Source organism: Mus pahari, chromosome 10 (assembly GCF_900095145.1).
Source record: "Mus pahari chromosome 10, PAHARI_EIJ_v1.1, whole genome shotgun sequence".
Lineage (NCBI taxonomy): Eukaryota > Metazoa > Chordata > Mammalia > Rodentia > Muridae > Mus > Mus pahari.
The window spans coordinates 82,417,106-82,429,858 of record NC_034599.1 but is presented as its reverse complement, the minus strand read 5'-3'; the positions used below and the strand labels follow the sequence as shown (position 1 = coordinate 82,429,858).

Below are 12,753 nucleotides of genomic sequence, written 5' to 3'. Positions count from 1 at the left end.
TGACACATAAAACCAACCAGTACACCTGCCTTGTCATGATCTTATTCTACAGTCATGTCTGGAATCTCAGGTTTGAACAACCCCATCTCTAGTGTTTTATCCAGATTCTGGATGATTTTCACTGAGGAGTAAAACAAGACCAGATGAAGAAAAGTTGAGACTTCAGTCTTTGGGGGAGGGTGGTTGGGGGGGGGGAGGAAGGGAGAGAGATAGACTTTTCTCTCCTGCTTAAAATATTGTACGCATTGTTCTTCTCAGGTTTGAAATGAAAATTGTCTTTGCTGTATCCCTGAGGGTTCAAGTGTTTAAGAGAAGAAGTAGACCAAAGATAAAGGAGTATATCTTCAGCTTTATTGTTTGGAATTTACAATTACAAGATAGTCCAAGGTCATTTCTCAATACTGCTGCATAAAATATACATATACACATATTTAGAAAAATTATAAAAATGTTCTTTAAAAATTATGCTATAATAAAATTTCTCCTCAATTACTGGCCAAGCATAAAAACATACCTCATATGCACCTTTCTTCATTTTTTACAGTCTTACTGACATTTCTGTTTATAACTAATCTACACATTCAAAGAACTGAAGGCATTGTTTCACTGCAACAAACTTCATAAAAGGATTGGAATTTTAAAATGGTTTGTGTCAAGAGTCCTTAATATTCGTAAACACTAGGAAACCAACATGTTCCCTGTCCAGACATCTAGCTGCTGGTTTATAGTTAAGGATTCTTAATTACTGTACAGTGCTGACCATGCTCATTTGGTCACGGGAACGTCTTAGTCTGGTGTTCTGTGGGCATAGATCATTTCATCAGTCTGGGTATCTCTTGGGCATCCCATAGGGCTCACTGTCCTGCTGGTCCTCTCATGTCTTGACCTGAGTATGCCTTACAGTGGTTGCGTGGGATTTGAGTCTCAGTGACTTCAAACATTTATGTATACCACTTCTTAAACTCACTCTTGCCTTCTAGAACATTGGATTGTACATGTGTGACTAGAATGAGAGCCGTGTTGGCATCTTAGACAGGACAGGTGCAGGTTTAGAATTACAGTTTATTTTAGGAAGTTCTCTCATGGCACCCCCCATGTGAGGAAGAAGGAAGGAGAAAGAGAGGCAGGGCTTTTGAAGTTGCACAGGAGTTAACAAGAACCAGTGATGTGCTTTGGAGTCATGTTCTGCTCCTTAACTAGTGTTTATGTAATCTATCTGAATACCCACTCTCTCTTCTGTCTTTCCCTTTCTTGCCTGTCCCTGACTACCTTTTGCAGTCCCCAGACTAATCTATTATCTGCTTTATACAGTTTGTCTATGACTCACCAAAGGCACATAGTGTTGTAGGAAAGAATCCTGTCCAATAGCTACTCTCTCAAACCTGAGAGACAATAGGAGCCCAAGAGAAAGGGTAGTATGGAGGGCAGAAACAGATTTGTCATCTGGGGCCAACTGCAGGAAGAGAGGAGACTTGACAGGAGGAGAGAGGTTGGACTTGTGTTATTTGGAGATGTCTGGCCTCGAACAAGTCAACCCTTTTTGCTTAGCTTATCATAACACTTGTCTACAAAAAATCTATTTGTAAATTATAATGTTTGTTTGTGTGTGTGAGTCTTGATATCTAGCTGACTGGTCTGAAACTTGACATATGTCAGGCTGGCCTAGAACTTGCAGCCGTCCTCTCCTCCCTGCCAAGTGCTGTGACCACAAGCGTGTGCCACCAGAGCTGGCAATGAAGTTGTATGTAAACATCAGTTGTTTGATGGATTAGAAAGGAATAGAAAGGAAAATGGTAACCAGATGTGTTATGTGGCTGTGCAAACTACACCTAGTTGTTTCCCCTTCCTGCTACCTGCCAGAAGGACCCTGCTGGTTCACCGTGACTTTCTATCTGCTCCCTGAGTTGCTGGCCCCCAACAAATGATGTTACAGCCTCTTCCTTGTGAAGAGCATCTGCTAGGAGCCTTGAGGATGATGGGTGCAGTTACAAAAGCAAGTCTCCAGAGGCAGATATGAATATCACTGGAAGAAAAATGTAGTTTGACATCAAGGACAAGGAGACTTCCCATTATTGGTACCAAATAAGGCTCACTGCCCAAAATGAAAGAATTACTAAAGGAAAGCTTCCCTGGTAATGATGTGCTGCGGAGAACTTGATCCGCCCTTCAACGGCTGGGTAAACTACTTTCATTTTTGAGATGTATTCAGAAACCACGCTGATATCTTGGTCACCTGGAAAAAACAAAATATTATTCTAACTCTAGAAAAAAAAATTATCTATTAACAGTAAGAAGCGAAATTAAGTCTCTAAAGTCCTTGGAATTGAAAAAGAGAAGACATCTCTTTTGGTTGCAGGGATAAAGCATCCCAGAAGACAAAAATGCTGGTAGTTTTAAGTTCAAAGAATCTGATTGTGCTTTCGTGTTCCAGACAGGAGCTTCCGCACTGGGTGATAGGCAGGAGCCTCTGCTCTAAGGTTTCTAAGAGGCTGTTGGCATTACAGCTGTAATACACTCCAGAACCAAGGGCGCTGGGGACCTGGGCCAAGAGTTACTTGAGAAATAAAAGTAGCTTTCTTTCTCATGCTGTCTGTTCAACATTATCTTCACATACTTGATGATGGGACACTGGAGGTTTCATTTCCAGAAGAGGGTGGATAAAGAAATAAGACTTGCTGAGACAAATGCACGGTGACCTAAAAGAATCTTACTATTTTTTAAATCATACCATTTGGATTCATTAATTGAAGCTGTTTAATACCTAACACTGTTAATACACAGTAGTTTACTGTTTTTTTTAAAAAAAAAAAACAACAAAACATGGACCAGGTGTGATAGCACACACCTTTAATCCCAATGCTTGGGAAGCAGAGGCAGGAGAATTTCTATGAGTTCCAGGCCAGCCTGATCTTCACAGCAAGCTCCAGGCCAGGCATGACTATCTAGAGAGACCCTGTCTCCAACAAAGCATGTCTTCCCTGGACTTGGATAGATGGGATCATGTGTGCTGGGGAAGGGATGACATGATGCTTCTCAGTCCTGTGCTGTTGCTAGCGACCCCCAGAGCAGGAGGGAACCGGCAACAAACGCATAGGGTCTCTTGTGTCTGGCTCCTCCCTGCCCAGTGCTTTTGTGCTGAATACCTTTGGGAACAGGGGAGGAGGAGAGACACTTGTGCTTACCAGAGTCATGTTTTAGTAATTCATCCTTTATCATCTGGAATCCGTCTCCACCATTGGCCAGATAGCTTGGGAGGGTCACTTTATACACTTTATCCATTTCGAGAGGCTCATAGATGGGCACTCGACACTTGGTGCAGAGAACTTCTAATTGGACCACTCTGTTCCAGGGCTTTCGGTTAATATCATACACCACATGGATCCCTAGAAGAGAAATGAGTGCATGTTTTTTTTTTTTGAGTCCAAAGGGACTTTTGCCTATGAGAGATCTAGAACTGGGACCCTAGGCTGTGCTACTTTAGTTACTGTTCGAGTGAAACTTCTCTGGGAATGTGGTGATGGTATAGCTACCCGTAGCTTCATCCTTGAGTCCTCCAGGAGAATCGACCCTCAGAAAGGCAAGGGTGATTTTGCTGGGAGAAACCCTGTATTTTTCCTCTTTAAAATCCTGAATTAATTGCTCCATTAATGACTCACAGGGTTTGGAAATCAAGGCGTGCGTGCATCATTGCAATGGAGCATTTGCAACAGCTTTGAAGACTGAATGTGGTAATTTGGGATTTGGTGATTTACACAGATATGTGTATTTGGCACTTGGCCAGACCACAGGCCCTTATCTCTGCCCTGAAAAAATGTCTATAAGTCAGAGTTACCCCACAGACAACAGGCCAGGGTCTCCTGCCAGACAGCTGCACCCAGCATTGGGTTCCATGAACTAAAATGAAAATGAAGCCGGGGAGGTGCAGTCTTGGAATGCCCAACCCAGAAGCAGGAAGATCGCAACACATCTGAGAGCTACGTAGTTTGAGTCTAGCCTGGAGTGGATATTAAATAAATTAAAAAAATAATTGCAGCCAGGCACAGTGGGATATAACTGTATTACCAGCCTTTGGGAGATGGAAGCAGGAGGCGCAAGAGTCACAGGCCAACCTTGGCTACATAGTGAGTTTGAGGTCATTCTCTGCTATGTAAGATCACATCTCAAAACAAACAAAGCAAGATTAATGGAGTGAGAAAGTGAGTCCAGAAAAATTATTTTGGAGTAAAATGAAGTTATTACTTTACAGATTCACTTTGGATTGTGGAATTAACTCCTGAGAAAAGCATTTCAAAAGCCTATAGGAGCTAGGACATAGCAGTGTTAAAAACCATTTCCCCAGCATGCATGAGGCAAACTAGAAAATGTTTACCTAGTATGTGTTTAATCTCCAGCACTCCCTACCTCCACCCCTCAAAACGAAGAGGTCTTTAGCAATATGAGAAACACTGACATCCATTGAGTCCTCACTGCAGTCAAGAGAGAAAGGTGCCTTCCTCCTAGCAGGGTTAAATTGAGTCTTTTTTCTCCCTTAGTTCCTTTGAACCCTAATACAGCCACAGGCAGTTAACAATAATGGAGAGAGCTTTTGTTTCTGTTAAAGAATGTTACGTGTGGTATGTGGTGGTGGTGAATGCCTTTAATCCCAGGTCTTGGGAGACAGAGGCAGGTAGATCTCTGAGTTCAAGGCTAGCCTGGTCTACAGAGTGAGTTCAGGACTGCCAAGATTATACAGAGAAAACAAACAAACAAGCAAAAAGAATGTTTCTTGCATCCACTCACAAGTAAGATTCCTGCAGAAAGACCTCATGTCAGCTGGCCTGACTAGTCTTTAGGAAGTCAGCTCCCACGGATAGATACCTTTTCTTTCTTTTTTTTTTTTTTTTTTTTTTTTTTTTGTTTTTTCGAGACAGGGTTTCTCTGTGTAGCCCTGGCTGTCCTGCAACTCCCTCTGTAGACCAGGCTGGCCTCGAACTCAGAAATCCGCCTGCCTCTGCCTCCCAAGTGCTGGGATTAAAGGCGTGCGCCACCACACCCGGCTAGATACCTTTTCTGATGTCCAAATGAAGGTTGCCAAATGCTACTCATTTCCAGAGGCTTGGCCCTAACCTCAGTGACTCCAAGAGTCAGTTGTCACTGAAAGATGGGGCTGACTGGGAGAACACCCAAAGCAGTCCAGTCATAGAGGGGTGACTAGGGAGATGAGATGTCCTCATCTCAATGGACACTGTGCCCCGCAGGATGTGTCACTTACCACCCACTTGCAGGAACTCTCCAGTGGACTGGCCATAGCGATGCACACTGTGCTCAAAAGCCTTCTTCAGGGTGGACCCTTTTAACTGGACGAGGTCAAATGTCCCTCCAAAGGGCAGCACAGCAGCCAGGTTCTCCCAGGTGATGGTACCTTAGGTGGTTAGAAGTGAAGCAGGAAGGGAAAAAAAAAGCTTAAGGATACACATACCCAGAGACCCTTTGGGCTGAGGGAAGAAGGGGAGGGAAGTCACAGCAGCTGGGTTTAGTTTTGGGAGGGAACGTACTGAAAGCTTCTGCCCTGCTGTTCACTACTGGGCAAAGGGGTTGAGCTCACAAAGGACCAAGTCCACTGTCCTCAGCTTCAGATTGCCTGGTTTGGGCTGAATCTTCAGTACTTGGTTAAACATTACGTAGGTCTACACAGGCAGTGTGTTCTAGCCACCTGCCCTATTGTCTAAAATGATCTTGGGGTCCTATACTAAAGGGGTTTGACAGTATGTTAGGGAAGATTGCAGAAGAACTTCAGTATCTGTCCAGTGGATTTGTTTTAATGTATAATAGGATCTCAGATATGTAGATATATAAAGTGTGTCTTCAGCATAGAAAATTAATACATTGATCTTTCTCTTTCCAGAAGTAAAAATGTCCAATACTTTTTATAAAACAGAAACAATAACTTTGCAGGCCAGAAATTTAGAGAAAGCTTGGGTTTGACTAAGCTTGGTGCCTGCATCTGTGTGACTGTATATAAGAATTCATGTGTATTCCTTTGTCCAAGCTCTGGGCTTGATTAACACTGACACAAACTTACAGGACCAGCATCTTGGTTTGTGGTTGGCAGCAGAGGGTGCTGTGGGCAAAGCTGGGGAAGAAACAACATAGACAGCTAAGGAAACTGGGCCCAGGAGCATACCATTGTTCTTCTCATCAATGGGGGACCGGATGCCACCTCCGTTTACAATGCACATGGACACGTGGTTCCAAAACATTTCATCTGGGTGTCTGAGGTTGTTGTTAATCTACAATAGTGAAAATTTAGTTACTTGGGGCTTCTTTCTTGGTATCATTTCCAGGAATCCGATTACCTTTAGAGAAAACAAAGTATTCTTCCCCTACTCCCATGTCCCCAGAGATCTCCCAACTGTAACTAAAACTCATTGTATACATTATTAATCATAAACAGTTATTAGCCTATCATCTATTAGCCTTCAATCAAACAGGAGCAAAAGTATATGGTGACCAGACCCATGTCAGTCTTTTACGCCAGAGGACTCTTTACCGACCACTCAAACCTGTCCCTCGGCTAGGGCACATAGCAGAAGGCCCTCTCCAGCTGGTGTCAAGTTTGCTCCAGGACAGCAGGATGTTCCAGCCTCTTCATTACCTACTTATGCCAGGTACTGGCAATCAAATCAGGCTCATTCTTAACTTTTCTTTTACAAAATACTCATTCTGTTACAGCAAGTGAAAGCACATGCTTTTGTTTGTTTTGAGGCAGGGTCTCTCTATATAGCTCTTGATGTCCTAGAGTGTGTTGTATAAGCCAGGCTGGCCTCAAATTTAGAGAAATCCACCAGTCTCTGCCTCCTGAACATTGGGATTAAAGGCACATACCACTACATATAGCCTTAAACCTTTTATTTTTAGGTTTATTTTATATTTTAAGTGTATGAATATTTTGCCTGCATATATGCATGTTCACCACATGTGTGCCTGTGGCAGTCAGAAGAGGGCACCAGATCCCCTGGAATTGGAGTTACACTGAGCCACTGTGAGGACTGGGAACTGAACCCCGGGTTCAAGTACTCTTAAGCTCTGAGCCAACTCGACAGCCCCCAAATGCATTCTTTCTAATTTTAAAACAAGCACAAAAAGTAAAAGTTATATTTACCCCAACCCTTTTCATAGGGTAGCACCTTGTAGTGTTTCTTTCTAGATTTTTCTCTAGATGTTTCTGTCTGGTGGTTTTTCATTACTGATTTCATGATGCCAGACTGGACCTCATGTTGGAAGGACACAGTCTGCCCTAGAGACCTTGGCTCCTCACAGCTCAGAAAGCCACTTCGGCTAGTTGGCCCCAGAAAAGCGCTCTTCATGAATGATTTTGCTATAGCCAGGGACTTCACCATAACTATGTATTTTCCTTCTGTGTTTGGAAAAGAAGTACAAGTTACATAGGCTCATGTTTTTTAGAGCCAAGAGGCCAAGCCAGGGAAAACCTGCCCTGCCAAATCAGATCCAAGCAGATGTACTGTGCCATCATCTGGCGCACTTCCTATCTTCAGATCATCTTACAGAAAGAAACACCTCAAGTTTGGACATCCAAGAAAGACATATTTTAAAAGGTTTTCGTCTTTGTAAAGGAATAAAGTGATACTCTCCTAAGTGTTTTGGGCCTCCTTGTTAAGGTATTCAGTATGAAGCCAGTCATGCTTCTGGCTGGGCACTAAATGTACCGAAGTCCCTAATTCTGCCCCTTGTTGCATCTTATTCCCCATCTTCCTTTCCTCCCTCTCTAGATGCAGCCCCTGAAGACATCTCACCATGGCATCACAGATCAGGTTTCCCATGTTGCATTCCCTGAAGCGGCACGTCTGAGTGGAGCCATCCAGGTAGACGATTGTTCTCCCGAGTTCCTGGGTAGAATAATTATCTAATTTTATCCTCCACTGGTTAATGTCTGCTTTGATGGTCGCATCTAGAAAGAAAGGACATCAGAAAGGTGCAAGTGAGAGGAAAGGCCTCTAATTCAGGCAGATCTCCTAGTGTGTAAGTTTGAGAGAAATGGAGCGTTGCCAGGCTTCCCTGCTAGAGGTTTGCATTGGTCACATCTGTGCATTTTGGTTGTGGCTATGAAATCCCTTAGGAATGCTTATTTTGTTTGCTGACATTAATACCTGGGTGTATTTTACCTTGAAGATGTTTTTGAGCAGCTCAACATCAACATCTGGATGAGCCCCTGTGAGCCCACCTAGGATGGCACCATGGTCTTTCCATGAGGTTTGACAGGCTGGACAAGTGCACAAGGGCAGGGAATCTGCTGAGGGTGTGGTTCCCAGCTCGCTTCCTCTCCAGCTGCTGAGATGCCTAGACTGTGAGCACAGACTCTCCTGCGCACAGTGGGGCCTCACTGCCCATGCTTTTGAGCTGATGATGGTAAACAGTGAAGGGCTAGTAGAAGGGATGTGACAGTGGGACCATGCATCGTATGAAAACGGGTGGTATAACAATATTCTTTTACTCTGAGTCTCAAGAAACACGGTGTTTCTTGACAGACATGGGGGTACAGTAGCGAACTGTCACTGCCTCTTGCTAGGTGGTCCAGATTTTGAGGGCTACTCTGTCCTATTTGAATTGCATTTTGTTTTTGTTTTTTTTCCCAGTTCTCTACTATTCTCTAAATAGGAGCTTCTGCCTCATAGGACTAAGCTTTTGCAAAGCAGAAAAAGCTGTAGTGCATTGAGCAGACTTGGGGGAAAAAAAAACATGAGGATTTGGGAATGTGGCATTTCTTTATAAGCAAAGAGTAAATGCAAGGGAGAGGCTAAATTCTTCACAAGTATCACTCACAGTCATTTCCTGAAACAAAACAAACAGAAGAGGATGATGGAAGATGTAGCTGCTTCGTAACTTCATTTGGTAGACTCTCCCCAGATCTCACCTTCAGGAATGCTGCTGTTGAGAAGAATGGGATTTCCATAGGAAGTGATAACATTGCCTTTATCATCAAACTCAACCTTCAGATAGCCCAGGTATTTGCCAAAGGCATAAGCCTGGACCACAGGGACCTGCCGTCCATCATCGGAGGTGACTATGAATGGGTACTTCCCCGCAGGCACTTCTTTGGAAGGTGGATTTCCTGAAATAAAAGAAGCCAATTTGATCAGGTCAGCCTTTGCATGTGGCAGGCCACTGGTCGAATGACAGTAGATTTTGACTTGGAGATTCACCATCTGCTGCTGTACATGGCTGGTCTTTCAGAGCCCTGTGGGACATTGTCACTGACTCCAAATGCCCTTTTGGCATATAAGTCCTGCCATTCTCTACTCAGTGGGCATTTACTGAACTGTTTCTAAGTCTGGGGCATTGTGCCTGGTGGTCTGATGTTCAAACAGAACACTGCTAAGATTATCCATCTCTCATGCAGACTCACTCTCTCTTCCCCCTGGCTGAATGAAAACTAAGCCATTTTGATGTACTTCTGTTTCTGGATAAAACCCTTCTGCCCCTGCTTCCCTAGGGCTAGGATTACAGGTGTGCTACAATGCCTGCTAAGCAATGTAGGAAGGGAACCTCAAGTGGGTGAATTAACAGTTCTCATTCTGTGGGGTTGTTCCAGACAATTCAGTGTCTTAAGATCCTCAGTGTGTGCCAGATAGGCATAGTAGGTACACCATTTGTACTTTATGCCTCTTCCCCTTGTAAGACGAAGGCATTCTCTAGAAACTTTGCACACACACTCATGGGCCTATAGTTGTTAACGAGGACCAAGGAGGAGTGACTGAGCTGTTCCTAGGGTGTTTTAGAGCAGCCACACTCCCCCTGGAGACCTACATCAGTCACATTCGGCAGGCCTTTATCTCCTGTGGGGATGAGGAGGGGGGCAGGAAGAACTTGGGAGCCATTCATCACCCAGAGGCAGCCTTGTTTGCCTGAGGGTGAGAGTGGCCACAGAAGAGGCACGATGCCCAGCTTCGAATCACTTGCCACGTGTAACTTCTTTCCAGGTACTGAATTTATTTTTAAGTTTTTGTTATATGGGGAGAGGTCATATGTATGGGTCCCAGGAATCAAACTCAGGTCTCCAGGCTTGGCAGCAGACATCTTTACCTGCTAAGCCATCTCACTGGTTTATACATTTAAGTTAACTTCACCTCTTCTTGATGTATACCGTGTGTAGTTCCAAGCTGGCTGTGACCTTAAAATCCTCCTGTTTCAGCCTTCCACCTAAATGCTGGGATTATAGGTATATCCTATTATGTGAGTCATAATTTATATTGAATGTCTGTAGAAGTGACATAACTTGGGTTGTTTAGAATCAGATTATAAATTTGATACCCTTGGCCCACTGTGTTCTTATTACCCGCTACACATATGACTCCTGTTGGATGTTTGCAGAGGGTCCACAGAACTTCAGCACATGTTCCTCTCACATACGAATCGGTTCTGAGAGCTCAACGTGACTATAATTTCATTTATCCCTCCAAGCCTCCCACGAGGCAGGCCACATTATAAACGGTAAACACATTATAAACACATGAGAAGCCTGACTACCAGAGCAGATGGCCAAGGGCACATGCTGGCCTGTGATGAGGGAGCCGACTGGAATCCAAAGCTGTGGGACACTGACCTATGTTCTCTCTTCCACCTAGAGCAGCCTGCCGTGGGTTATTTTCTGAGAAGCTGAAAGTTGGTCGGCACAGGTCACTCACAAAATCACATGCAGAGAGCCAGGTCTGTGCCTTCGTGTCCCAAGCTCTTTCAGGGTCTTTTAAATGACTTAAGAAAAGCCAAGGTGGCGTGCTAGGAAGACTTACTCTGGTCCCTGCCCTGCCCAGGTCAATGTCTAGACCCCTAAGAGTGTACCACACATGCCAGCCACTCACAAGCAGGGGCAGCTGCTTCCAGTGCCAGGGTCCCTCGGTGATGATCCAAGACACTGCGGAGAAACGGGGAGGAGGGACAGACTAATCTAAAATCTCCTTCCCCTTGTGTGCTCCCTCAGGCAAGGACAGGCCTGCCCTTCACTGCTGGGGGGGGGGCGGGGGCTAGGTATGTAGGGAAACCTCTTCCATGCTTTGCCAAGACATCCTCTTCTGGGCAATGTTTGGAAAGCTGTAATTCCCCTAGCTGTCCACAGAGTGGCAGAGAATATCCCAGCCAAGTGGGAAAAAAGGATTAACGAATTGCAGAAATCTGGCATTCTGCACTTTCTTGGAAATTAAAGAGAGTGGCAAGCCAGACTTGGGGTTTGTTTTTTTTTCCTTCCTTCCTTCCATGGCAATAGCTTAAACAGAATGTTAGAAGTTAGGAACCTGCCACCCCTGTCAGATGCCCCAATTAGCTCAGCATGCACAGTGCAAAACCAGCACCCCTCTGGCAGGGAGCACCTACTCTCTGGTTCAGAAAGGTCTTGATGTTCCTTTTCTGAGAACAAAAGAGACATCAAGGTTATCTCACACAGACTTAGTCAGGAACAGCAGCTTCCTTTGTGGCTGAGGTAATAGTGGGTCTGGCTGCTAATCTCTGCCCCCACCCAGGCTGAGTCCCCAACCCCACCCCCACACTCCCCATACATTTGGCAACTCCAGAAAACCACCAGCAGGGAAAACAATCCAGACCTTCAAATTTTCCACACTGCTCCTTGCTTTCCAGCCAAAGAACTCAACATTTATTACTTTTTGCTGTACTGAGTTTTTTTTTTTTTTTTGACATGTATTTCCAAGCCCACTTCTGCCCAGATTTTACTGTGCTTAATCCCTATGATTTTGTTGTTGTTGTTGTTGTTGTTTTTTGAGGAAGCTACACCACTATCACTTTCTGTTAAAGCAAGCTTGGGCTCAAAGAGATGATGTAAATTGTTAGTATTGACTGAACCAGGGAACAGAGGAACAGACTGAGCCTGTAAAAGTATCAAGCCAGATTCCAGTGAAAGAAAAATGAAATCCTGCCTGCAAGACCGCCAAACAGCAGAGCTAAGGCAGCAAAAGCTTCCAGCCTGTGACAAGCTCAGTACTCAGGGATGCGGGGCCCGTGAGTTCTCAGGAGTTGACCAACTTTCCTTATAACAACCCTGCTTGGGATTGGATCCCAACTGCCATTTATTTACGGTCATTCTCTTCAGAGCTGGGTTTTCAATAGACTGGTTTCACCTTGGAAAGCAGCCACTTGAGGACTAGCTGCCACGAACTACTGCTGTGTGCGTGCAAAATATGGCTTGGCTCTAAAGGACACGGGTGCTGAAGCTGGGCCAGGCAGAGCCTATGTAAAAGGACGAGAGCTAGTGTTCACTGGGATGAGGAAAGTCCTTGTCTGACCCAGGGAGATCACTGCCGAGGCCACTGGTCAGACCTCTGCCCTTTGGCTGGTTCTCCAGTGTACACAGGAAAGCCTGAATGTCACCAGTTCTTATCAAGTGTCTGGAAACAGTTCCTTGGAGAGTGACTCTCTGTCCTGTGCATGTGACAAATGTTAGGGTTGTTTTGGAAAGGCATGATTATCCAAAGCCCTGCTTTTCGTGGGGCTTGTGTGTGTGTGTGTGTGTGTGTGTGTGTGTGTGTGCTGGGGCAGAGGGTTAGGGGTCTCAGTGTTTATTTCTCGATGGTCACTATACTGTAGACCAGGCTGGCCTCAGAGAGTTGCCTGCTTCTGCTTCCCAAGTTCTGGTATTAAAAGTGTTTATCTCACCGGGCATGGTGGCACACGCCTTTAATCCCAGCACTCGGGAGGCAGAGGCAGGTGGATTTCTGAGTTCAAGGCCAGCCTGGTCTACAAAGTGAGTTC

General features: G+C 44.8%; 1 protein-coding gene across 1 annotated transcript in view; it reads right to left on the bottom strand.

The window, feature by feature from the left end:
* Positions 1-340: 340 nt before the first annotated feature.
* Positions 341-12,753, bottom strand: part of Nt5e (5'-nucleotidase ecto) — a 44,364-nt gene continuing 31,951 nt past the window's right edge. The window contains exons 4-9 of the mRNA XM_021207594.2: positions 8,912-9,109; positions 7,794-7,948; positions 6,164-6,269; positions 5,252-5,401; positions 3,183-3,383; positions 341-2,233 (exon numbers count right to left, since the gene is read on the bottom strand). Of these exons, the coding sequence (XP_021063253.1) occupies positions 2,070-2,233; positions 3,183-3,383; positions 5,252-5,401; positions 6,164-6,269; positions 7,794-7,948; positions 8,912-9,109 (974 nt within the window). The 3' untranslated portion in view covers positions 341-2,069. The remainder of the gene's footprint in view (positions 2,234-3,182; positions 3,384-5,251; positions 5,402-6,163; positions 6,270-7,793; positions 7,949-8,911; positions 9,110-12,753) is intronic.